The sequence below is a fragment of the Corapipo altera genome, unplaced genomic scaffold (genome assembly GCF_003945725.1).
Source record: "Corapipo altera isolate COAL_440 unplaced genomic scaffold, ASM394572v1 RXGC01000072.1, whole genome shotgun sequence".
Classification (NCBI taxonomy): Eukaryota; Metazoa; Chordata; class Aves; order Passeriformes; family Pipridae; genus Corapipo; species Corapipo altera.
Window position 1 is genome coordinate 1,736,534 of NW_020884943.1, and position 26,806 is coordinate 1,763,339.

At 42.5% G+C, this 26,806-nt stretch overlaps 2 protein-coding genes across 6 annotated transcripts; one reads left to right on the forward strand and one right to left on the reverse strand.

Moving 5' to 3' along the window:
- Positions 1–16,065, reverse strand: NADSYN1 (NAD synthetase 1). 2 transcript variants are annotated; one of them, XM_027662225.1, is made up of 21 exons: positions 15,932–16,065; positions 15,659–15,719; positions 15,089–15,205; positions 14,187–14,240; positions 13,710–13,799; positions 13,236–13,287; positions 12,469–12,557; positions 11,223–11,340; positions 10,222–10,353; positions 9,389–9,463; positions 9,089–9,213; positions 8,816–8,864; positions 8,087–8,189; positions 7,268–7,436; positions 6,798–6,933; positions 5,443–5,549; positions 4,570–4,701; positions 4,094–4,163; positions 3,884–4,012; positions 3,266–3,442; positions 1–484 (listed from the first exon to the last, which is right to left on the reverse strand). In XM_027662225.1, exons 1-21 carry the CDS (start codon positions 16,014–16,016, stop codon positions 431–433), a joined length of 2,124 nt encoding a protein of 707 aa, XP_027518026.1. In that variant the 5' UTR covers positions 16,017–16,065; the 3' UTR covers positions 1–430. The 2 variants fall into 2 exon arrangements, with proteins under 2 accessions (XP_027518026.1, XP_027518027.1); XM_027662226.1 differs by lacking the exon at positions 15,089–15,205.
- Positions 16,066–18,271: 2,206 nt separating this feature from the next.
- Positions 18,272–26,515, forward strand: DHCR7 (7-dehydrocholesterol reductase). Of its 4 annotated transcripts, none has more exons than XM_027662222.1 (8): positions 18,272–18,428; positions 19,871–19,976; positions 20,860–21,082; positions 21,762–21,852; positions 22,452–22,665; positions 23,104–23,308; positions 24,154–24,285; positions 24,902–26,515. In XM_027662222.1, the coding sequence occupies exons 2-8, from the start codon at positions 19,879–19,881 to the stop codon at positions 25,364–25,366; spliced, it is 1,428 nt and encodes a 475-aa protein (XP_027518023.1). In that variant the 5' UTR covers positions 18,272–18,428; positions 19,871–19,878; the 3' UTR covers positions 25,367–26,515. The 4 variants fall into 4 exon arrangements, with proteins under 4 accessions (XP_027518023.1, XP_027518025.1, XP_027518024.1 ...); XM_027662224.1 differs by having other exon boundaries at positions 19,874–19,976; XM_027662223.1 differs by lacking the exon at positions 18,272–18,428 and adding an exon at positions 18,435–18,530.
- Positions 26,516–26,806: the final 291 nt, after the last annotated feature.

Genomic DNA, 26,806 nt, shown 5'->3' on the forward strand with positions numbered 1-26,806 from the left:
TTAGCATGACAAAATTACAAGTTTATTGCAAAGTAAGATGAGTTTTTGCCCTCAACAGCACATGCCAGAACTGTTAGAATTTTACTTTCAGCTAAATGTTACTCAAAAATCATATCCAAGTTATGAGAACCAAACTTCATGTGTGTATGTGCATTTACTTTCACAAAAGACTACCCTGCATTTATTTATTATTTATTTATGATGGGCTTATCCCAATATTTTAAACTAAGTATTTGAAGGAAATCCTTAATAAATGATTCCTTAGCCAATTTATAGTTTAAGTATATTGGGAATAAACCAGGGAGTCAATTAAAAAAAAAAAAAAAGACTCAACAATTTTTTGGGTCATCGCTGCTCATTATCACAGTATAATCCAGTTTGGAACATTCTGCTTGGCAAATTAATTACCACAGTTAAACAAGACATGAAATCAGTCCATATCTTCACCTGGAGAAATTCCGTCCTTTTTTTCTAGTTTGGATACCTGCAAGTAAAAAAGGAAACCAATTCAACAGTAAAAATGAGCTTGCATTTAATGTCTCCTGTCTTTTCAGACTTCCATCACAAAACAGTGTGGAGCCCAGATTTACCAGGAACCAACAGTGGGACACCCTCTAGGGCACAGCTGAGCTGAACAGGGTGTTAGTTGCAGTTAAAAGGTCAAGCTTTCTTCCCACCCACCCCTCCCTTTGGCTGCCTGCTCCCATCACTTCCCAGTTTTTTGTCACTTTGGTGACTTCATTTGGCTGCCCAAGGAGTGGGACAGGCACCAAAGCCATCTCAGAAGCTGGGAGAAAACAGGGAGGCAGGCAAGACTGCCCCTTTCAGTGACAGCTGTCAGAGCAGATCAGGTTGTAAACCTGGAATCCTGCCCCTAAGAGAGAGCCCGGAATAATTAACATGACCACAGGAAATGGTTTTCATACTCACATACACAGTTCTGTAAAACTGACCTTCACTGTCCTTAAATCTTAAGGAATTACCTTTATTAAGCTAAGCTGTTGTTAAGGCTAACAATATAAATAGTTTCAGAAAGGATTCTACAAACTCAGGGAGAACAGACCAAGAGCACAAACTAAACACAATGTTCTCCATGTTATCCCTAACTCTAGAAAATTCTATTCCACATTCCCCAAATCCCCAAATAGAGGGAGAGACATATAATAAATTCCCTGTTCTTATGTTCCTCCATCAGTATCTGCCACTGGTTGTGAAAGACACACAAACATCAGGTTTTTAGAAGGTTGATAAAACTTTTGGTCATTGTGGAATGACCAGTAAACACTGGAAAAAGCAGAAGGCAGCCTGCAGATACCCGATCGTTGGGGGTGGATGTGCAACCTTGTCTTCTGTTCCTCCAAATTAAGCCAGCTATCGAAATCCCAATGAACATTTTGGCATCTAGAAGTTGCAAAAAGTGCATGCTCTAACCACAAATCCTTTATTTCAGGCACAACTCCAAGGCAGAAGCTACAGACACTGCTACTGGTGCTCTAAACCACCAGAAAGTTCACCCCCTGGGTGGAACCCTCAGTCAGGTAGAGCTGAATGACATTAAGACTCCAAGGGCATATCTAGCAATTCCCAGCAAACACTCTGATCTAAACTTCCTCTTACCCATGTTCCTTCTGCAGCAAATACAAAGGGAATTTTGCACTTAAAAAGAGCAGATAACTAAACTGGTTTGACCACACTACAAACATCCAAAGCAGAAAAACTCTTTCCACAAATCCCAAGGATTTCTCCATCATTAGCACTCCAAGCTGTTTCCATTCACAAATGAGCTCGACCTGTAACGTGACTCTCCTACAGGAAAACCTGGCATTACCTAAATAAAGGTGGGGTTTATGTCAAGTTTATGACTTATTTTCACAGGCTTGTTACTACACCAGAAAAACCTTAAGTGCAGATTAAGTCCCAGGAGCAGAACTCCCAGTGAGACATTGTCCTAGAGAGTGACTGTCCAGAAATACATTTGTGCTGAACACACACAACAAGAGAAAACCACATTCCCTTTCTTGAATAGGACAAGTTATTATTTTCCAGTCTTGCAAAAAGCTATGTGAGTTATCAGCTCAGGTTACTGCTGAACTCTTATCAGTCCAGGCTACTGTTGCCTGTATAATAAAATCTTCCCCAGGCTCAACTCCCAGTTTTCAGGAATAAGCTGCAATGGCCAGTACCCTTGCCCAGCACAAGTGCTATTACATACAAATCTAGTTAAAGAGTGTAACAAGATCCTGCATCATTAAAAGATCTTAATCACATTTACTGTAAGCATAAAATAATTACATTTTGGTCCAGACCCTACAAAAATATTTTACCCGACTCCCACTGAGGCCAAAAGAACTTTTGTCCTGGACTTCAGTGGGAAAAAGTCCAAAATGATGAAAAAAAAAACCCCACCATACAGACCTACAATAAAGTACTGCCCATGGTAGCTTTTATCCCAGGTTTCAAGGTAATAAAACACTATTACAACATGTCTGGCATTTCACAGACGAAGGAATTAATATTTTATTACATACATAAACATATTCTTAAAAGCAACTGGGGTGTAAAATCTCTGGCAGAAAAACCTTCAAGGTGCTAAAATCCTTCACCCCAGCACTTTTGCCATAAAAGAGGCATTAAAAAAAAGTTTGAAGGGGTGGCTAAAAACTACAAAAAGTTTGGTTCTTGTAATTGCCTGAGCCCTTCCACACCTCACAGTGCTCAAAGAATGGTACCATTACTGCTGCTGTGTTTGAGCAAATATGCATTTGTGAGTCAACTGAAGTGAGGTTTAAAAAAGCAACTGTTGCAGAAGCAGGTGGGAAAAGCGTTCACAGTGAATTGCTGCCTCTTACTGGCTTTCCCCACGCAGATGTAGGTCAAGTCTTAATTCTGCAATTAGACAGATCCCTTCAGACAGGTCCTGAACTCAAAGTGAAACACATAAGCTTGTTGTCCTGATTAGCACAAGACTCCATGAGTTTGGGTACACTTATTAGTTCCTGGCCTCAGTACATATATTCTTGTTTTTTCTTGTTTTCATAGCATTATGGCAATTAAAAAAAAAAAAAAGAACAAACCAAACAGCCTACACTGAAACCAGAGGACTCTTGGCCTCGCAGTTACGTGAAAACAACAATCACAGTTATTTCTGTGGTAACTAAATTGCCCTAAATGCTAGTGGTCTTGTGCTGGAGATTCACTGGAACCAGGCTCAACCCACTGTGAGGACTTCAGATACAAAACCATGCAAGAATAAGAGGGCATTTACCTGTTTGTCTATACACCTGAACTGCCAGGACCACGTGGTGTTGTAAAGGAAAGGCCTCAGGTCAAACCTGTTGTCGTCAGGGCTGTAGTTTTCAGCGTGGTAGGAAGGAGTGAGGGTGGTCATTTTATGCCTGTTAACTGAATACATCCTGAAGAAATGCTTGACCTTGGATGCCACCTGGTGTACAAAGAATATAGCCCTTAATCAGATGAAGTTTCTCAGTATTTAAAAGATTTAGAGGAGAAGAGTATGAGTGTGTTCTACCATTACACAGTGTAGATATTCTTCCAGAGCAAGAGCCATTTTTGGGTCTCAGAACACATAACCAAAGGCTTCAAGACTAGTTGGCCATCTATATTTCAGAGAACAATTCTCCCTTGAAGGTGTAGTTCTGAAGCAATTATTTTCAAATTACCCAATTACTGTTTTAACAATTTGCAACAGACAACAAGCTCCATTTAAGAGATGCAGACCAGCTCTTCCAGCATATTCTACTACACAAAATAATGAAAATATCCCTTTCAGTTAAAAAGAACTTGACCTTTCTCCAAACATACTCTATTTCAGCAAAAACACATTATTTTTATTTTTTTGTTGTTGTTACTTTTGGTATATTACCTCTCTTGGAGTACAAATTTCCTTCCACATATTAATCAGCTTGCAGAACATACTGTATGGTCCAGCCTTTGCAATTTTTCTTAATTTGCCATAGATGGAGAGCTCTGCATATGTCATCCCCATATCTGCCTGAAAACACAAACACAGAAAGTCACTGAAAATCTTAACTATGGAAACGATAATTAATAGTTTTATGGAGCAATTAATTACCTCATCAGTTTGAGCCACTTGTCCATCCACCAGGGGCTCTAACTCTGCAGTGGGTGGAGCTGACATGATACTGTAAGGAAAAGGTAAAAGGAAAAACATGAATTCTATCCAGTCCTATGAGTGTCAGTTAACAAAACAGTCTGGTTTGTTAAAAAAAAAAAAAATCAAATGCTTTATTCAGAACTTTTTCAGGGCATAAGCTGCTAAAGGACTAAATAACTAAAGAAGTGGTACCTGCAAGCTAGTCCAGGTCTAATAAACAAAGCATCTGGTTCAAACAGGTCCTTCAGTGGCATTAACACCACAAATACTCGCACAGGGTTGTGCAAGCCCACACATTTCAGAACAGAGAGATGTGCAGAATACTTGGTTAGCCCTGGAAGTATTACTGCAGCTTAGCTCTGGTGGCAGAGAAACCCAAAGCATAAAGCCCAAAATAAGCTGCAGACAAACACAGCCAGGGAACCACTGCTCACCTTCTGAGGGCTGTGAGCTGGAAGTTTTCAATGCAATACTGGATGAAGTTCTTCAAATCAGTCTTGCTGATGCCACCAATGGGATTGATGTCAGCGCTGGAGCAATCGTACTTGGTCAGGTAACCCCGGAGACTGGGCCAGAGAGGGAATTTTATATTGGCATTGAAAATAATAATGTAGCTGTAGTATAACATGTAATAATTTATACCATATAAATAGGAATTTATATGTTGAAGAAAGAAAGGGAGGAACAGACTGCACATTGTTAACGTATTTATACCTAAAGGGCAAACATGTTCAGCTGCAACAGGGCTATCCTAAAGCCATGGAACTGCCTGCAGAAGATATTTTAAACAGTTATGAAGCATTACCAAACTGCCCACGCTAAGGCAATATATCTGAGGCAAAACAACTGAAATACCACGCTGACCAATCAACAAAATAAATCCCAAAACACCCACAGAACCAGCACACAGTACTCTCACAGCTTTAGAGGTTAACAATCCCACAGTCCTACAGGGATTGCTTTAATCTTCAAATAATAACTCCAGATTTTGAAATCTCTTTTTCAACTCAAAGTTCACACCTAAATTCCTAATCCAGTAATTGAAAATGCCACAAATTGGGAAGTTAACCTAGTGAATGCACAGGGTAACCTCCACTGAAAACAGCATATTATTGGAAAGCTATAGCAATACTTTGGCTAAACTTCTGAAAAACAAACAATTTTCCATTCAGGCTGATTCTACTATTTCACTGTCATCAGTATATTTTTAGGTTTTTTGCCTCTTCTGAGTAATAACCTACACTGGGATTTGGTAGAGTTGCCAGGAAATGCAGTGACCTGGGTTTAGATTTCTAATTTTCACCCACCTTTCATCCACATTGGCAGATCCCAGCACGAGCAGTCCCCCTGGCATCCCACGAGCCCACAGTGTCAGCTGAGCAAACAGGTAGGCAAGGACCATTCTTATTCTAGCCTGCAAAGCAAAATGAAAGAGAAATCAAGTTTACAAAGCAGAGTAAATTCTACCCAGTTACTTTTATTAATCAATTCCCTAAAAAAACCCCCATAAAGAACAAAATGTGAGGGGTGTTACTGCATGAACAGCGGTCTTGTGGAGAAGATGCTGAACACACTTAGTAAAGCCAGGTTCAGTATCTGCTACTGCCACAGACTTCCATGACTGAGCAAGTTTGTTCTGCTCTGAACTGCAGAATGGGGAGCAGTTGCCATTTTCCACCTCCTACAAGGATCCACAAGGGATGAAGTGTGCAGATAAACCATCTGTCTACCACCCCCTTTTACCGAGTAAATAAATCCCTTTATTCAAATATGTGACATTTGTGACAAATTCACTTTGCTTTTTTGTCCCCATTCTGAAATTCAGCTTTTTCCAAGGATGGTAATAATACCAAACCAACCTGGGATTCAGCCTCCAGCTCCAGCCACAGCTGTGGTGTTAGGCAATTCATGACACTGTGACTAAAGCCTATCCAAAGAGCTGATAAAAGATCCAATGTTTGCTTCCAGAGGAGACAGCTGGATTTCTCCAGTAATAGAGGGGAGAAAGATCAAGTCCTCAAACTGACAGAAAACTACCAAACAGGATGACCAACACTGAGCCAGAATTAAAGCAGAGTTGCTGGTTGGATTGGAAGCTTCTTAGAACAGGCCAAAATAAGCTTAATGAAGATGAAGTACCTCCTCATGTTAAAAAAAAGGAAAAAAAAAATTAAAATATTCTCTTCTACTTTCTAAAACCGAGGACATCTAGGAATTGAAATGGGTAAGCTTGATATCTCCCTCAGAGGCTTTCAGAGGCTGCCAACATTCACCAGGGGAAAGTGTACAGCAGCACTATTTTTAAGTCTTGACCACAATCCTGCTGGACTCAGACTTGCCTGTTGAGATACTTTGCTGCTTGTTTTCCTGACCTGGCAACTGTCTGTTGGGATGCTTTTCTAAAAGGCACCTAGACCAGTGCTGTTGATGGGATACAGGCAGGTACTCTTCCTTCCTGACCCTCCTGCAGAAGTCATAAACAACTGGTCTCCTGAATTATGTGAGACTGTAGATTTCTGCTGCAGACAAGCATTTATTTACTGGGAAGCCCATGAATCTTCAGGGACACAACACAAGTTCAGGTTGGTATTTTACCATTTTGTACTCTAAAAATAAAAAAACCACAACCAAGAGGGTCTGACCTGATTCAGCCTCCACACACCTGCACATTCTGCAGTGCTAAGCTTTCTCTGCTGCTCCCTCCGTAGACAGAAAATCGGGGAGTTCGACCTGTCACCATGCTGAAAATTCCCACAACAGCTTTCACAGCCACATCTATGTTCAGGTTGATGTGATAGCTGAGAAGAATTCAAGCAGAAGTGACTCAACCAGCACAGGCTGGCTACATAAAATAGCATTAAAAAGCAAAAAAACCCACCCATCATGTGATGTTTTAAGGCTGCCAGATCTGGTAGGAAGAAATTTAGGAAAGAATAACACTTTCCAGAGGCTGTGCTTTGCCAAACACTTCTAAGTTTGCCTCACGTCAACACTTAAATAATATCTGTAGTAATCCTACTTAACACACCTCCTATTCCTCTTATTTTTTCCCATCTTAGAATTTGCAAGTTTGAGATGAAAGTCTTTGCCAGAACACGTGTTGGGTTTTTTTTTTTTCCCCCCAGCTTGTACCTGCCTATTTGCTCAGCCAGAAGTTTTGCCCTGTTGCAGGTGTCCTGGGAGGAATTCTCACTGGCCATGTAGCACGTGGTAAAGACACGCTTGCAGAATTCCCGAGGATCCTCAGGGATGTAGGTCTCGTCGTGGACAATCCTTCGGGCATCAGCCAGCACATCTGCATCTGAGGGCAGGGCAAAGCAACACAACCAGAGGGCAAATTGTTGCACTCCTGCTACCCAGGATGTGCAAATACCTTGTACACTCCTTGTATTCCAGTTAAGCTTCACACCAAATAAGATGATTCCATCGTCTAACTCCCCCCACAAAATTTCAGGTATCAAATAAAAGAATTACAGGGTTTGCTTCTGATTTTGGACATGGAAATATTAAATCCTTTTGATCTGTTAAAGAATCTTCATAGAAAACATAACCCAATATGTACAAAGGCTTAGTTAAATGCAAAAAGTCTATTTAAAGCCAGTTTTAGAGCTTGAACCATGCCTAACCATGTTTTGTAGTGCTGATTTTAACAGAAGGAGAAAACTTTCAGGATAAACTGAAATCTCAAAACTACATCAGCAACGAACAATACTCCAGACAGAAACAAGTCTGAGTTCCACATCCAATTCTTAAAACCCAAAATGAAAACTACTAAGCTAATTCAAAAAATCTGAATTGCTTGGAATTTCAGAGGAGATGCAAAGGACTCCACTGGAAAAACTGCGAAGGAGTCTGCCAACAATGACCTCTTGCATCTACTACACCCAGATAATATTAACTTGTCTGTAACCATTATTAAGCATGGCTGGCCAGACACACAGACCTACTTACTTCCATTCTTGACTGCCAGGCAAACCTGGTGACACATGGAATATACTATGCAGGCTGTAGCAGAGCTGTCAATTCCACCACTAAGAGGTAGGAGAAATCCTGCCTTGAAAATAGAGCAAGGAAGATGTTCCATGTAGCAAAATCAGAAAAAAAAAATATTGTACCATTTAGAAACACATCTCGTAGTAAAAGAATGACAGGTGCATTGTTCAAGTTGCTTATATTCTACTGGGGAAAAGCAAAATAAGCTCTCCTCAACTGGACAATCAAACAAGTAGTCAGTGTAAATCCTTTGGCCAGAAAAACTTCCAGTAAGTCTTTACCCTCTAGTAAGAAAGAAGAGCTAATAAAAATGATTACTTTTTCATATATACTTTACTATTAAACTGAATTATGAGTTGACATCACTCTGCTTATTTTACACATCTCCATTATACCATTCCAATATTTTCCTTACTGAAAAACAGTAAGAAGAAATCCCCTTTGTTAGGTAAGCTTGACTTGCAAAGAAAAGCACGATTTCTAAGGGAAAGGTGCAAAGAGCACACCGAAGTCACATTTGGAATACAGTTTTTAAGTCTGAATGAGCTACCAGTGAAAAACTCTAACCTTGAACCTTGGACTAACATCCCCTTGCATTCCCAGCTGCACAGGATTGCAATGTGCCCTGTCCCTGTGGCACAGAAGATGATGTGTAACCAAGGCAAAGAACAAACCCAATTATTTTACCTGTTTGCTGCGCCTTAAATAGTCCCAAAGCCAACATGCAGGTCCAAGGCTGAAATTACAGAACATGATTATTCCAAGAGGGTTGTGCAATAACACCTAAGCAAGTCAACATATTTCCTGTGGTCTTCCAATGAGACACTTTCTTTACTTAAATCTAAGTAACATCTTATGATTATATCTTTCTTTGGTTTGTTTGACTTTCGGTTGGTTTTTCTGTTCTGTTTTGTTTTTAATCAAAATAATTTTCATGCAACAGATTCAGTGTATGTTTACCTGATCTCCTCCTCAGGACTATGATATCTCCACTGGATTGGCATACAGGTAGGCACAGCTACATCATCAGGACATGACAGAGCAAAATTCACTTTCACCCTGGGATAAGGATTTGCTTTACTTGCCTAAGCAACAGTACAGAAGAATCCGTAAGATATCAATTTTAAAGCAACATATACCCATAAAACATCAGATCCATAGAACATTGTGAAAAATCAGGACATGCAAATACTTTTTAAATTCAGTAACTATTCAAACTTGGCAGAGTTTACCAACACAACCTCCCTAAAGGATTCTTACCGCCAGGTTACGGGATGAAATCTCTGCTCTGTAACTTCGGACATCCTCCAAGTCCAGAGTGGCAACCAGCACCTCCTGTGGAAAGGCTTTCAATGTCAGATCCTTCCACACAAACACATAAACAATGCTTGGCAGGCCAGGACTATAACAAAAAAAAGTCGGGGAAATTTTCCGTACGGATTTTTATGCTCACTCCACGGGTCATCTCTGGCTCAGCAGAATTCCTTGGATTAAAGAGGGAGCAGGACCAACCCACCCACAAACCATAACAAATTTATGGCTCTTGTCACATGGCTGAACAAAAGGTTCAGCAGAAAGCTGTGGCAAAAGACAAGGCAAGAAGTACACTGGGGAAAGAGATGGATTTGACACATAATGTGAGGAAACCTGTAATTTTGGTGACAAATCTACTGAGAAGGTGTTTTCTGAAGTAAAGCTCAACCTATGAAACCTTTTGTCTCAAAACTGGGTTATAATTAGAACATTGCAACCCTTGCCCTTTTTTTCTTTAGAGAAGGGACTGTAAGTTAACAGGGTCTCTCCCCCACCTGGTGATTGCACACAAAAACATTTTCATGAAGTTCTTCCACTGTGACAGCTCTTCCTCCCTCACAAAAGCAGGAGAGCTACTGCAGATCAGATCTGGGCAATCTGACTAAGAAAAAAGCTTGAATCCAGTTGAATAGCATAGTTAAAATACATCATTTTTCAGTCTAGGGACCAGGACCTAGTGCCTGGAATGTCTGGAACACTGAGTGTTCACCATGTGTTGAGCATCAATGTAGCCTTACTGATTTCAGCTGTAACTAGCAGCTCTGGAGTGAATATATTACCACATCATCCAGTGAGAACTGGGATCCTTGTGCAACTGTTTCTCCATTCATGGAAATCATGGCACAGCCATCGTAATACAGACGGTCACCATCACAGCCCTTCTGGTTTGCGAAAATGTATATTCCACCATTCTGGGAAGGACACAAACACACAGGAAAAAAGGAAGAATGCTGTTCAGAACACAGCACCTGACAGGATGTTAAAAGACAAAATGTTATCTCTGTTCCTGCCCTTCTTACAATCTTCTTTGTACCCTATAAATGATTTAAGGCTGGGGCTCTCCCTTGTCTTTTGCAAAGGTACTTTGCATGTGACATACATGACAGAAACAAGTAATGACATGGAGTAAATGCAGTGAGTGAGTTCTGTCCCTCTCACAGAGTTGAAAGTCTTTTATTAGTGGCAAGAATAGCCCGAATAGAGAGGGCAGAACTTCCAAACTGAAATTCTAAGTTCAAACTGAGATTAAGAAAAGCAGGAAGATGATGACAGAGGCTGTGTTTGGATATCTGAGGACAGAGCAGATACTGTTAAATACAACCAAAGCCTGTTAAATTACAATGACCAAGCAGCTGCACATTTTTCACAGTGTAATGTACAATCATTGCTTTATTTTTGTCCCCATCACTATCAGATAGGATTAGAGTCCAATTACTTAATGTCTTCTTTTCTTTAAAACAAACAAAACCTCTGAAGTAGAAAAATATTTTTTTAATAACAGAGGAAAAATTAAGGCTGAGTTTAAACACTGATTTTTATTTCCCCTTCCTGATACAGTTAATGATATTTCCCCAACACAACGTTGCTATGTGAATGAAAATTGGGAAAACCGTCATTTTCAGGAAATGAAAGAGAATTTTGGATGATTTATATATGTTGACTCTCAGGGCCCCCACACTCTTTCTGTGTCCTGCCATAGGAGAGGAGACTGTTCTAAAAAAAAAAAAAAAAAAAAGAAAAAAAGAGGTGCATAACCTTTTTTGGATATTAAAATTCATACCTTTGCTGTGGCAGAATTCACTAAATCCACTCGGGTGTGAGCCTTTCGCAGCACGTGGTGACTCCCAGAAGAGTTGGTGAAGATTTCCACACCATCGAGTCCCATGTCAATATGAGGGCTGTCAAAGCAACGTGGATATACAGGGCAAGGTCAGTTGTGGGACCATTTTCCTTGTCTCTCAGTAAATCCAAAAACAGAACCACAAAAAGGAGATTTTTTTGCTGCTTTTTTTTTTTTTGACAATGTCCTAAGAAGGAATACTTAAAAAAAAAAAAAATCACATTTTTGACAAACCACACTTTCTGCAGTTACAAGGAAATTAATGTGAGATTTGGAAATACATCAGGAACATTTTGTTTATTTTGTAAACAGCTTTCATGGTGCCACATCTCTACTCCACCTCTTTGTGAAAGGGATCTTCTTTGTCATTAGGAAGAACTTTAAATTGTAACAGGAACTAAAATAATAACAGGAAATATTATTTAGGTTAATAGGCTTTGCTTTTCCTTAGTGACTTTTTGTTGCTTCTTTTTGCACTGTGTGATGCTGGTTAAAAAAGAAAGCAGCCAGGACTAAGCTAACAGCTAAATTTTTAAGGAAAGTGAGACATCTCAAAGTGATGTTGCCTAGAAGCCTGTGCTCTGCCTTGTCAAATAGAAGAGAGCTCAATTTGTCTTGTTAAGAGGAGTGGCTTAGAGAAGTTGGTCAAACCCAAAGCTAACAGGAATAAAGTAATTAAAAGACTTAATAATAATCTCAAAATTCTGAGACTATGTACAGTGAGTAGGAATAATACAAAGTTATGATTGCTGGACAAAATCCATACTAAAAATTGATACAAAATACCTTTGAGCCTCGATCAAGTTACAGAGACGGATCCAGAGAGGACATTTCAGCCTCAGGCTGAGCTAAAAGCTGAACAGTGTCTGGATTGTCAGCACTGTAGTTTATCTGTCATTTGTTTCCTCAGGTCACTTCTTTCATTCTGGTTCTTCTTGTATCTCTCTCCTACCTTCTGTTTCTAATTAATTTACCTTAACCACCCACATTTCTTGGCCATCCTGCATTGAGCCTAGTGAGATCTTGTCCAATATGTATTTATTGCTCCTAATTATATTTTAGCTTACTGTCACTTTCTGAAACATAAATTACATAGAAGAATAATAAGCAGGTCTTTTCAAACATTTATTTCAGGTAGGCCTAGGGTATGTTTCAGTTTATTTTTCATTTCCTTTTCCCCCTTTACCTATTTGGTGTCCAGAGTTCTTCACACATTTCTGCCCCTAGGCAGGTATCTTTGGTTGCTAGCACTGCATCCCCAAAAGGAACAGTTTCCTGGGAAGAAACAAGAACATCCTTATACATATGTAATAGAAGAATCTATTCAATTCAAAAAGTTAACTACAACTCTTAAAAAAATATAAAAATGGAATACTCACTCATGCGAAATGAGTGACACAATATCAATCACATTACACCTTCCTTCTTTTTGTACCAAGTTTAAAAAAAAAAAAAGCTCTAAATTGCAAATTTCTGGATTGACTGGAATTTTATGTTGAAATTTCAGTAGTATCCAGATCCAGTGCTTTGCTTCTATCTACAAAACAGAGACTGTTTCACACTGTGAATCACACTCCTGCTTAAGTGGAAAATACCATAAGTTTTAGATCCTTCTGAATCAAGAAGGCCAAATGATATTTTTAGTTTTATTTCTTTTACTTAAAAACACATACCCAATTCCAGTCTCAAGCACAGATAAATGCAGTACCAGAATTGTGCAAAATAAGAGAATCAAGGTCCTGTACACACAAATAACTGAGGCAGATTTTAAATTTGCTTGCTTTGCTGCCATCTACTAACGTACAAAAGGTTAAATTATGCTCTCATTAAATGTAACTGAGAACTACCACTGAAACCTATGAATCTGCAACACGACTGGCAGCAGAATTTGATGTGCTGCAGTTTTTAATTGCTGAATGTGGGAGACACTAAAGTTAAAAGAAAGCAGCTTACCTGTCCAGTCACTTCCTGAATTATCCTGGGTAGAAAATATTCCTCCACGTGCCTAAAGCAAGTTTATAGATTGTGAATGCACTATGTAAATCACAGCATAAAAACTTACTCTCATCTCCACATTCTGGTACTTTTTAACACTGACTAAAGAAACTGTACTGAAGTTGTACAGGGCTCCATGTGTTTAAAAATAAAAAAAGATATTTAAATAATAAAAAGATTCTTAAATAAAAAATAAAAAAAAATTAAAAATAAAAAATATTTAATGCAATTAAATAAATCAGAAATGTTAAGATTATAAGCTTGCAACTTATAGCTCTTTGCTTCAGAAATGCATGGTAAACAATGCTCCATCCTAGCTAGAAACTAGACCTATAAAAAACAGATCATTATTTGCTGCAGAGATTTCAATGCTGCTGCTGCAGCTTCAAACAGCTGTGTTTTTAAACACAGTTTTAACAGTCACCAGCATACCTTGCTTTGCTCCACGGGGTGAACCACCTGAGTTCTCTGTAGTTTCCTGCATTTGCCAATGCTATTTTTGGTCTGATCAGAAGAATTTTCCTTAAATCACAAAACAAAACAGGAAGGGCAAGTTAAGACCTGATGTACAGCCAAACGAGGCTATATATGAACACTGGTTGAGATCAACTCTTTTTTTTTTTTCCTATTATGATGTACACCGAACAATTACTACATGCAAACACTTTTCAAGTTTCTGTTTGCAGACTCAAGGGGTTTTTTTTAAGTCTTTCAAGAACCAGTGAGAATTTAGTTTCTACAAATCCAGAAAAAAAAAAAAGAGACAGTGAAAACCATTAATTCTCTCTCAAAATTTAGTAGATACAGTCCATCAGTCTACATAGCACTGAAGAATCCTTCTTGAAGGCCAAATAGCTGTCTGAAAGGATACATTAATGTGTTATCTCACAAAACATGTAAAAAACTTACTTGTTTAGAAAGATCACCCGACAGTTGTAGCGAACATTTCTGTGCAGAACAGGCCTGTGAAAAGAAGAAGCAGTTTAAGCTCATTAAATGAAATTATAAAAGCTACAGAATCTACTTCACTGCACAAAACCTATTTTTAGGACCTCACTAAAAGGAATTAAGCAAAACAATATATCAAGTTTTAGCTTCTAATTTTTTAATTCAAGTAATTGTTTGAAAAAAAAATCAGAGTTACTGACTATCCTGTCAGTCTCAGATATGACAACTACTACCTAAGGCAGTGGCATGCCTTAGGAACACGAGCAGACCAGAAGAACCCCCTTGGCTGGGCCAACTTATTTAGTCAAACCTGACTTCCCATGATACCATCAGCCCAGTTCAAAACCAGTTACACATTTAAATCAATACTAACACCTCGGTGTACACGTTAATTTTACAGTTATAATTTATCACTGGTTACTGTCAGCACATGACTTACAATGGTTTCGGTGATTTTGACACACACTTAGGTTGCTTAAAGATGTCTGTCAGTCAAAGCAAGTCACCTTAGCCCCAACATTCCTAAAAGACAGTCAATTTATAAAGCCCTTGGTGTTACATCCAACACAAAATCTGAGCTGTGGCAATAGGGCCCAGCTGTTAAGGTTCCAAATAAATAACAAATATCCTATTTGTCTCCTGAAGGGCTCAACCACCCGAAATCTTTAAAAGGATTATCTTTCAGAAACTGTTTCACATGTTGCAGTCCTAGTCATGGTAATTAAGAGGGAAAGTAGTGCAGTTCCTAAGATGCATTTGAAAGTTTGGTGCAGAGCCCTCGCTATCCAGAAACACGGCAGAGGCAGCATTCCCTGAAGACCTACCCCTTTATCACATGTACACAAAAAAACCCCAAAACTTACATTCCCACATCACAGATAATATCTTGAGTAGCTGGAGACTCCAAAAGCTTTTGCAGAACTTGAAAGGAATGCAGGAGTGTGTCAGACTCATAATAGTGATCCGAGCAGCCGTAACCACTGCATACAAAAACATTAAGAAATCAAAAATTCAGCCAAATCAGCACCGGAGGTGAAGAACCAGAACTACTTCAGACTGTGAACATTTCACCCACACAGGTAATTTATACAGAAAATGAGGAAGGAGTGCTGCCAGCATCATCCCTACTGACAGCATTTAAAACTCCCTGGCGTTTTGTATCGCCCCACGACATTCCTTACAAGGGCAGCATTCAGGCAGAATTCAAAGCGCCACATTTTCTCTGAAGGGAAACTCGCCGAAACAGGTTAAAAAAGTCACCGGTACCGGTCAGGTTTCCAAGCCAAACCAATCCTGCGCTCGCAACTACAGCGCTTTTCTCAGCGCCGACAGCCGCACGCTTGAAGTATTTACTAAGCTTTGGGCACTGCGGGGCTGCGGGGCTGGTTTTCCTACTCTGTTTTTTCACAAACGAGCCCACAAAGCGCTCTTACCAGATCTCGAGCTCTGGGCCGAGCCGGTACCGCGCTCCTTTGCTCCTGGCGACGGCGATACCTGGAAGAGCGGGGGGGGTAAAGCCCGGCCCTGCCCGGGGCTCCAGGACAGGCACGGGAAACTCGGGGGAGGCGGGGAGGGAAGGAAAGGAATGGAGGGAAGGAAGGGGCGAAGGAAGGAAGGGAGGGAGGGAAGCAGGGAGAGAGGGAAGGTTCCTGAGGGCAGCCAGGGAGCTCGGCAGATGCTGCCGCCGCCACCACCACCTCACTCACTTCTGACAATCCTCTCCAGGTTGCCCTCAAAGTCCAGAGCCCACTGGTTGAGGGCGCAGGTGGCCACTGTCACTGCCCGGCCCATGGCAGACCCGCCGCCTTCCTTCCCGGCCGCTTCCGGGGCGGTGCCGGCGCTCCCGGTCCCTCCTCCCGGTCCCTCCTCCCGGTCCCTCCTCCCGATCTCTCCTCCCGGTCCCTCCTTCGGCCCCGCCCGGAGCACCTGCAGCGTGGGAACAGATCTGACACGGCCCTGCTGCCCTGCGCTGCTGCATGCCCTCCCCCGCTCTCCGCTGTTTTACATCCCCACAGCCCGGGATAATGGGGATACGGTCTTAGCCGGTTTTTTTTTTGTTGTTTTTTTTTTTTTTTTAACCCTGCAGCTTTTAAGAGGTGTCGCTCAAACCGAGTTCGGAGTGTGAGCGGTTCGGTGGAGCAGGGTGAGATGTTTTTTTTTTTTGTGTGCTGTTTGCATTTCGGTGACATCCCGGCAGCTCTCAGGGTGCTCATCCCAAAGGGACGGGGCTCTTCAGGGTCCAGTCTCTTCTCTCGTGCCCCTCATCCCATATTTGGCTGCCCTGAGCCTCCTTACATACTGGATTCTAACTTTATTCTGTACTAGAATCGTAGAATCCTTTAGGTTGGCAAAGACCTAAAGTCTTGGTCTCTTTTCCCAGGCAACAATCAGCAAGACAAGAGGGCATGGTCTCAAGTCGTGCCAGGGGAGGTTTAGGTTAGATATTAGAACGAATTTCTATACAGAAAGGGTGATCAGACATCGGAATGGGCTGCCCAAGGAAGTGGTGGATTCTCCGTCCCTGGAGATTTTTAAAAAGAGACTGGATGTGGCATTTAGTGCCATGGCCTAGTAACTGCAGCAGTAGTGGATCAAGGGTTGGACTTGATGGTCTCGGAGGTCCCTTCCAACCCAGCTGATTCTATGATTGTATGATTGTATGATTCTAAGACCTGAAGTCTAAGACCTAAAGACTAAGTCCGACCGTTCCCCCAGCACTGCCAAGCCCACCACTAAACCATGTCCCCAAGTGCCACATCTACATGGCTTTTAAATACCACCAGGAATGGTGACTCCATCACTGCCCTGGGCAGTCTGTTCCAATGCATGGAAACTCTTTCCATGAGGAAATTTTTCCTAACATCCTAGCTAAAGCACGCCTAGCTAAAGCACCTTGAGGCCATTTCTTCTTGTCCTGCGGCTTATCACTTGGGAGAAGAGACTACTCCCCCACCTGGCTCTCCTGTCCTGTCAGGGAGCTGTAGAGAGTGAGAAGGTCCACCCTGAGCCTCCTTTTCTCCAGGCTGAGCCTCCCCGGCTCCCTCAGCCACCCCTCATCACACTCGTGCTCCAGACCCTTCCCCAGCTCCATTCCCTTCTCTGGACACGCTCCAGCCTCTCAATGTCTTTCTCGTCACAAGGGGCCCAAAAACGACCCCAGGGTTCAAGGAGGAGCCTCAACAGTGCCCGGCTGGGGGAATGGTCACTGCCCTGGCCCTTCTGTCACACTGTGGATGACAGGCCAGGACATCATTGGGTTTCTTGACCACCTGGGCCCACCTGGGCTGGTGTTCAGCTGCTCTTGACCAGCTCCCCCAGGCCCTTTCCCACCAGGCTAGTGCAAATTATACTGAAGTGATAGATAATGGTACTTTTTATAATGATCAGTGGAACATTGAGAACTTGCTGACAAGCAAAGGTGGTCCAATCCAGTTTAGGGACTCTGTGGATGCCTAAAAGTAACAAGCTGGAGCTCTGTGGCCACCTAAAGTGACAGGCCTGCAGCGCTGCAGGGCTTTGTTGTGACCCAGGGCAGGTCTAAAGTGCCTCCTTGGACAGGAGACTGATGGGAGACCTCACTGGAGCCTACGGCTTCCCGGTGCAGGGAACAAGAGGGACAGGCACTGATCTCCTCCCTGTGGTGACCAGTGACAGGACCCCCGGGAACGGCCCGAAGTTGTGTCAGGGGAGGTTTAGGCTGGATATTAGAAAAAGGTTCTTCCCCCAGACGGAACAGGCTGCTCCGGGTGCTGTCGCGGGCGCAGCCACAGAGTAACTGCCTGTTCCCCGCGAGGTCCCCGCCGCCCCCTCAAGGCTTCCCGGGAGTCCCTTCCCAGGTTCCACCCAACGCCCCCAGCGCGGGGCTCGAGCCGCCGAACCCTCCCCGCGCGCTCCTCGCGCCATGGGTTGAGCGCGCGCAGCCAATGGGAGGGCGCGGGGTGGGCGGGGCGATGCGGGGATTGGTCGGGGCGGTGGGGCGGGGGCGGGGCCGAGAGGCGAGGCCGGCACCGGCCCAGGGTGCGCGGGTCAGTTACAGGTTGGAGCGGGCGGCGCTGCGCGGGGACGGGAGCGCTGCCGCTGAGCGAACCCCGGCCGGCAGCCCTCGGTTCGCGGTCCCGGGTGAGGGACTCCCGGCGAGCGGCCCCTGGTGCGTGATCCCGAGTGAGGGATCCCCGGTGCGCCGCCCCCGGTCAGTGGCCGCTGGTGAGTGACCCCCAGACAGCGACCCCCGGTAGGTGACCCCCCCCGGTGAGGGTCCCCCCGGGTGAGCGACCCCCGGTGAGTGACCCCTGGTGAGGACCCCTGGTAAGTGACCCCTGGTGAGGGACCCCCGGTGCGCGGCCCCCAGGGGGTGTCGGGCCGGGGATGGGCGCGTTCCTTCCCCATCCAGAGCCGAGCGGGGCCGCGGCGGGAGCTGTGAGTTACAACCATTTCAGAGTTTCCAATAAAAACTCACCGTTCTTGAAATGCAAAGCCTGAAAAATGAAACAAGTGTACAGTGGGAATTCTTGTTGCCAGCACTGATCTGGACATAAGTTATCAGAGGGTGTAGCAAAACTAGCAACAGAAATAACCTTTGGCTCTATAGCCCCGCTGTGCATTAATTGGTCATGGCAACAAAGTTTTGCTTTTAAACCCATCTGCTAAGGAAACCTTTCCAGAAATGTGAGATTATAATGCTACTTTTCTTAAGAAGTTGTGAGGCCTTAATACAGTGTACACAGATGAGACGCTGAAATAGGAGAGAGTCCAGTTCCTGCTGATCAGTGGAGATGAGGAATCAGATACGCTGAGCAGGCTTCGAGCTTTGTGAGTTTTACAAGTCTGTAAGTTTTCCCTAAGTGGACTGTTTCGAATCTATTTTAGGAAGAAACACTATTTTCTGTTTTATCCACTTTCCATACTGCAATTTATCCCTAAAATTCAGCCTGTAGTTTCAAAAGATAAAAATCCTTATACTGAATCTTTCGGCCTCAGTAGCCAATTGCAACTTGCTCAGGGAAGTTCAGCAACAGCACCATTCATTAAATACACTGTTCTGTACCAGAGATCCACAGAGATTCAGCTCCAGTGCTAAACCCCATAGAGTGTCAACTGCCATAACAGCTGATTTTTGACTTTGGTGAGATTATCTCCTGTTTTCTTTGATGTAGCTGGCACAACTGGAGCAAGGGATCTTGACAAAAGTACATCTTTACCAGGGTCCAGTACAGATAATGTTACATTTAATGTTACAATGTTACAGATAATGTTAGCCATTCCTCTAATTAAGGAAGGCAATTAGATACAGAAATTTATTTTCAGAGGTTTAAAGAATGTGAGGAAACATTTTTCTTTCCTTTTGCATTTCACATGTAAATAATGTGCCATATATAATATTATATAATATATCTTAAAAGAAGTTTCCAGGTAGCAAGAAGTTTAACGGGTTAGTTCCACATCGGTGTTTTGATTACGTTTTGCTGAATATAAATTTGTAAGGAATTGCTAAGGATTTTTTCCTTCCTTCCCTACACCCCCAAATTTCTTGTAATCAGAAGGCTATAGAAGAGTTTTTAATAACTGTTATTTGTGTTTCTCTTGTGGAGCCATAGGCATTACTGAGAACAAGCTGGTGTAACGCAATGAATTGTTTTCTTTCCTAGAAGATATCATGGCAGCCCATCAGGAGAAGAAACTTGCTCAAGAAAGAAAACACAAACCCACCCAAAATGATACTCAAACCTCTCAAGTGCAGTGGGGAAGAGCATGGTGAGAGAAGCTGATTACCCTAATTAGTCCTTGTATTTCCAAGTGCTTCATACTTAACTCCTAAAGTTGCTCCATTCCTGTTAATAACAGACTGTTGTAGTGCCCTGCCCTTGAAGGCTCATGGATAATTTCCTGTAGCAACAGATGCCAAACGAGAGTCCTTCAAGATTTTTGAGGCAGAGAGCTTGCCAGATGGCTTGGGCTAAAACACAGTCCTCCTTGCAAAAAAGGAAAGTGAATCGTAAAAATTGGTAAAATTTGTAGTTCCTTCAAGGACCAAAATATTTCCTGAGCTTTGGAAAGCAGGCATCCTGGCATCCGTGTATTCCCAGCTGACAACTCCTGCTGTAGCAGGATTTATGGCTGATAACCCTGTTCTCCCAGAGCTGGGCAGGTGTTGGTGGGGTGTTGTATTGCAGCTGGAAACAGCCACGGCTGCCTGTGGCTTTCCAGACAGCGTGTGGGACAGGGAGTTTAACTCCTGGCCATCCAAGGTCTGTCTTTTCTGTCTTCCCAAGCTTTTTGTAATATTCTTGGGATTCTGTTATCACTTCCAGCTGAATACTCTACTAGCTCTAGGCACAATTGCCATCAAAGCCATGAAGTCTGTAATAATAATCTGCTTTCCCAAGGGGAGATAATGTCTAATGTGTTGCTGTGATCGAGTAGAGTAGTTTAATAACAGTTTGAGGTAAAGTGTGTTCTATGTTCAGTGCTAAATTTTTTATGGCTATTTGACCCACAGAAATGTGTGTGCCCTGAAAGCATTTCCAGTTTTCATCTGGTTAGTCTGGAAGGGCCACTGAAAAAAAATTGTCTGATATAATTAAACCACTTCTCTACCTGAAAACCAGGGGAAAAACTGCTGTGTTTTGGATTGCAGGGAGGTGGATTGGTTTTCCTTGGCAAGCATCCTTTTCCTGCTCCTGTTTGCCCCACTGATTGTGTATTACTTCATCATGTCCTGTGACCAGTACCAGTGCTCTCTGACTGATCCCCTCAGGGACTTGCTCACAGGGAACAAACATCTGTCTGACATCTGGAACAGGACTCCCACACTGACCTACAGGGCTGCTGGCATCTATTCCCTTTGGGTGGCTTTCCAGGTACATCATTGAGTTATGAACTGATGAAGGGTCTGGTTTTTCAAACAGTTCTTGGATGAATCCTTTTACATGAAGGATAGTGGAATGTAGCCCTGGGGTTTACTCTTTGGTGTTTCTCACTTTCCATGGAATTTGGAATCCAAGTGACGCTTATGGACTGGAAAAATAAGTGTATGGGGAATATACACAAATATTCTTTGTGAGACATAATCCTTGATGAAGGTGCTATAGGAAAACAATACCCATTTGTTTTAAATTCATACCCAATAAAGCACTGCAGAAGGGCTGATAGTTTCTATAGGAAGGCAGTAAAAGAAGGCTGTCAAATGAAATTTAACTTATGTGTGTGAAATATCTTTGAACTTAGCAAATCTGTTTTTTTTCCTAATTGGGAAACACTTATAACTCAGATTAATTTCAAAATAAAAGGATGAGGACCTGAATCTAGTTAGCAGTTGTCCTGCCTCCCCACCAAAAAAGGATTAACAACCTGTCAGAAAATACATCTTTAGAGTTGTGCATTAGCTTGGATGTATTACTAGTCTAAAATCACAACTGCTAAATATTGCCATATTTGCTTATCCAATATTTATTAGAAACTGCAGAGTATATTTGGTGTATATATAATAGTACTATGAGGGGTATTGTCTTGTCTGTTAATACAATTTCTCTCTTCTAGGTGGTTTTGTATGTGTTCATTCCTGATTTCTGCCATAAATTTCTTCCTGGATATGTGGGAGGTGTGCAGGAAGGTGCTGTCACCCCTGCTGGTAAGGCCTTCCTTAGAATACACTCACACCATCCAGTCTCTTAAAATCAGAGTATTTCTGTACTTACAGTCTTTGATAGTCCATTTGTGGCTGGAGGAAATGTGGATGTCAGTGCCCTCACCTCCCTCATGTGTTAGTTGAAAGCCAAATAGGTAGCAGCCTGTGTCTTCTTGTAGAATAAATTATAGAATTTCTCTCTCTTGCTGCCAGTAAAACTATTGATACAGCAGGCAGCACACCAGCAATGGAAAAGTTGATAATTTTGGCACTTAGAATCATCAGTGGACTGTTGCTGGTATGTGATGAAGCAGTTGTACCTGCTGGAGCTACGTTAGCCCAAGAGACTGGAACCAAATGGGTGATGTGAAGCAAGTGTTAGAAAGGGTCACTTAGTTTCATCAGTTTTGGGGGAGATTCTAAATTCAGTTTTGTGAGGAGAAAACTCAGCCTAACAAAGCCTAATGGTTACAGCAGAGCCTAAGGTAACCTTCAGAAAAGTGTCATGTCGTGTCATGAGCACTTGCTTGAGCTTCTATACATAATAAAAAGCTGTATTAATGTAATGTTGCTAAAGAGTCCATTTTTTCTTCATATTTTAGGTGTAGTGAATAAATATGAAATCAATGGACTTCAGGCCTGGATCATTACCCATGTGCTTTGGTTTGCAAATGCCTATTACTTCCACCTCTTCTCCCCTACCATCATTTTTGACAACTGGATTCCTCTGCTGTGGTGTGCCAATATCCTGGGATATGCAGTTTCCACGTTTGCCATGATTAAAGGCTACTTCTTCCCTACCAATGCCAAAGACTGGTATGTGACTGAGTAGTGAGAGAATACTAGTTATTAAACAGTTAAATGAAAATTGGACATATAAATTGAATGACTGGCACAAATAATATATAAGCTAATATTTGACTATGGTTCTTTGCTTCATTGGCACCATCCTCCATGTTTCACACATGTAATGGCAGTGTCAGTGTCACAGATACCTCCACCCTATAAATAAAGTTATAGTTAGACTGTTCAAAAGCATTACAAAGAGTAAAGCAGGACACTTCTGAAATTCTAAAATTTACCTCTATTAATGTAATACTTTGGTTGGGTCAGTTTGTGTTGTCTTCCACAATCTTACATGGGTTTATGATTTTTATCATCACTACATCACATGAATCTGAAAGTGTAGTCACAATAGTAATTGACTGTATTTGTGTATAACTGTGCACTTTTCTATTTTTTCGTGCTTTCCAGCAAATTCACTGGCAACTTCTTTTACGACTACATGATGGGCATTGAATTTAACCCTCGAATAGGAAGGTGGTTTGATTTCAAGCTCTTCTTCAATGGGCGCCCTGGGATTGTAGCCTGGACTCTAATTAACCTTTCCTATGCTGCCAAACAACAGGAGCTGTATGGCCAAGTGACAAACTCCATGATCCTTGTCAATGTCCTTCAGGTAAATACAAAGGAGGAAATTAAGAAACCTGTTTGGAAATGAACTCATATTAAAGTAGGGAAAAGCCTCCTTCCACGGGAATTAAACTTAGACAGGAAATTAAATTGGCCTAAACAAGCTCATTCAGTGATGAAGTAGTGGGACTTCTTTGGACACTTGTGTTCCTTCAGAGTGCCACCAGTGCCTTGGTCATGTCTGCACCAGATTTTAGTGGAAACTTCAGTGGAAACTTTTCTGAGCCTCTGTTCTGGATGCAGGCATAGCCTGATCTTGAATCCAAATTAAACATCTATGTCTTTAGATGGGGCAAGATTGGGTGGGTTTTTTCTGAGGGCAGTGCTACACCTGACTTTGTGTGTGTGTGTGAGAGAGAGACAGGCAGAACTTCAAATGCCTGCACACCTCAAAACAGTCCATGTGGTGCTGTGCTTTCTACTGAAGAGACCCCAAGGTAATAAATCCAGGGCATAGTTTGGATTTGCTCGTTGATCTGTGTAAATGAAAGCCTGTCCAATGGAAGCTCTGTCCCCCCTCTGTGTAACCACATGGCTCTAAGCTGAAAAGTGATCAGGGTGGTCAGTTGTGAGTTCACTTCTGAAGTGTCTCCTTATGTAGGACACTTGCCTTAGTCATCATATTTTTGTCTTGATAGATGTTGTGTATCCAGATGGATTGTACTGGTGTGATATGTTCCTCTTACCACCCTGTTTTTCAAATGTTAGCAAGGAATTCACAAGTGAATTTTGAGATCATATCCCAAGACAGCACAGAGATTAGGCTGATGCTCTTGAACAGGGTAAGTGGTGACTGTGCTCTGTTATTAATGGGAAATTGTCCTGTTGCAGGGTATTTATGTTGTGGACTTCTTTTGGAACGAAGCCTGGTATTTGAAAACCATTGATATCTGCCATGATCATTTTGGATGGTATTTAGGCTGGGGAGACTGTGTCTGGCTGCCTTACCTCTATACTCTGCAGGTAAAAATGTGTACAATCCATACTTAGGCTAAAAGGAAAGAACCTTTCCAAAAACATTCTGCCCAACAGCATAATTTGTACCTTAAATAATTACTAGACAGTTTGAGTGTTGAGAATCAATGACAACATTCCTTGTAACAATTCACTTGTAGGAAGGTTTACTGTCCATGCATGGAATTGACATATTTTCCTTCTTTTGGGCCTTTTCTGTCACTGTCTATTTTGTCTGTGTATTTTTCTAAATCCTTTGTTTCTTTTTGTGCTGCTGCATGTTGAGGGTCTTGTGGTTGGTGGTGGTTGGTTTGGCTTTTGTTGTTTGATTTTTTCCCTTCTCTCCTGCTTTGTTTGCATCCTGGCAACTTCTCTCTACTTGTTTCACGAAAAAACGCAATTTTGGAGAGAGAAAGAAGGCAAATGTAGGATGCAGAGTTTTGTGCAAGTTTTCCACAGTTGTAGTGTTGGGAGTGGGTTTTTCCATCCTTTCTTCTCGTCTGTTGTGGGTCACTGTAGTCAAGTAACTGGTCTGGCATCCTGAGCACATGTTGCAAGTTTTGTTTGTATTTCGTTTTTTGCATATTTGTATTCTGTTTGCAACTCTTGTCTCTGTGCTCCCCAGGGTTTGTATTTGGTTTACCACCCCGTCCAGCTGGGCACAGCCAATGCCGTGGGGGTGTTGATGTTGGGCTTGATTGGCTACTACATCTTCCGAGCTACCAACCACCAGAAGGACCTTTTCCGTCGTACAGAGGGCAACTGCAGGATCTGGGGGAAGAAACCCGAGTACATCGAGTGCTCCTACATGTCCGTGGATGGCACAAAGTACTACAGCAAGCTGATGACCTCGGGATTTTGGGGGTGGGCTCGTCACTTCAACTACACAGGAGACCTGCTGGGCTCGCTGGCCTATTGCCTGGCCTGTGGGTTTGCACACATCTTGCCATACTTCTACATCATTTATATGACCATTCTGCTCACCCACCGCTGTGTCAGGGACGAGCACCGTTGTTCCAGCAAATATGGGAAGGACTGGACGCGCTACACCTCTGCGGTGCCCTACCGGCTCATCCCTGGGGTATTTTAAGGCTGACACAGAATCCAGGGAAAAGAAAGAAGAAAAGGGTTGGGGGTTTTTTTGTTTTGTTTTGTTTTGGTTTTTTTTGAGGTGAATGAAGTTTATTCACACAGGTAAACTAACACCAAGGTTGTGTGAAGGACATTCTGTGCTGTTCTGAAGGAGAAAAGGCAGCTGGACAATAATCCTTGCTGTACTGAAGGAACTTGCAGGCAACGCTGTGCTTAAAGTAAATGAAATGAGGCACTGAAATGCCTCGTTTTTTAGAAAACTCTTCTACCTGGAATTCCCTCCTGTACCTCCCCAGTTCCCAGATTACCTTGGAGATGAAAAGTTACATGTACTGAGAGTCCTGAAATCCCCCAGCGCTGGGAGATGGCCTTACCTTTCCCAGTAGCAGAGTTCTGGAACCAGTTTCCAGTGATTTAGGAGAGGAGGAAAGTAGTTCTGTGATGTCTTTATGAAAGAAGCTGTCTGCTGCAGTTGCTTGTGACAGTCAGAACCTACAGTCAGTAACAAGCCCAGAGGAGGATTTATTGTTTGTTGCTTTTTGGAGAAATACCGAACTGGAGACAGTGATGTGAAATCATGGTTAGAATCTAAAGGAAATGTTTGTGAAAGCTGGTATAAATTAGTCTAGCTCAAAAGTGACATTCTCAGCCCCTGAAAATATGGTATGTGATCAACTGAGTATTAATTTGATGCTGAAACCAAATCTTGCTTTGTGCAGATACTGAGCTCTGCTGGTTTGGGCTGGGGTAGAGTTAAATTTCTCATAGTAGCTGGTATAGGGCTGGTTTTGGCTTTGTGCTGAGACTGTTGATAATGCAGATGTTCTCCTCATTGCTGAGCAGTATTTACAGTGTCAGGGCCTCTTCTGCATCTCACCCACCAGGGAGTGGGCTGGAGGTGTACAAGCAGTTGGGAGGGGACACAGGTGGGACAGCTCTGTGGCATCATGCTCAGGCAAGAAAGAAGGGGGGATTGTTCAGAGTGGTGCTGTTTGTCTTCCTCAGTCACTGTTACATGTGATGGAGCCCTGTTTTCTTGGAGGTGGCTGAACACCTGCCTACAGATGGGAAGTGGGGAATGGATTCCTTATTTTGTTTGTTTGTGTGCACAGCTTTTCCTTTACCTATTAAACTGTGTTTATCTCAACCTGAGTTTTCTCACTTCTCTGATTCCCTCCCCCATCCCACTGCAGGGCAGCGAGAGGGTGGCTGTGTGGGGCTGAGTTGCCAGCCTGACTGTCCTTTTTGGTGCCCAACGTGGGGCTGGAAGGGTTTGAGAGAACAACAGGTTGGATTGGAATGTGCTAAACTGGATTTGTAGCTGTTAGTGCTGTTTAGCTGTTCACTGACAGGCTCCTGTGCTGGCCAAGGGCTCACTGGTTGTTAGTTATTAGTGCTCGTTAGTGGCTTAATTTGGGTTTTGGTGCTTCTCATCTTA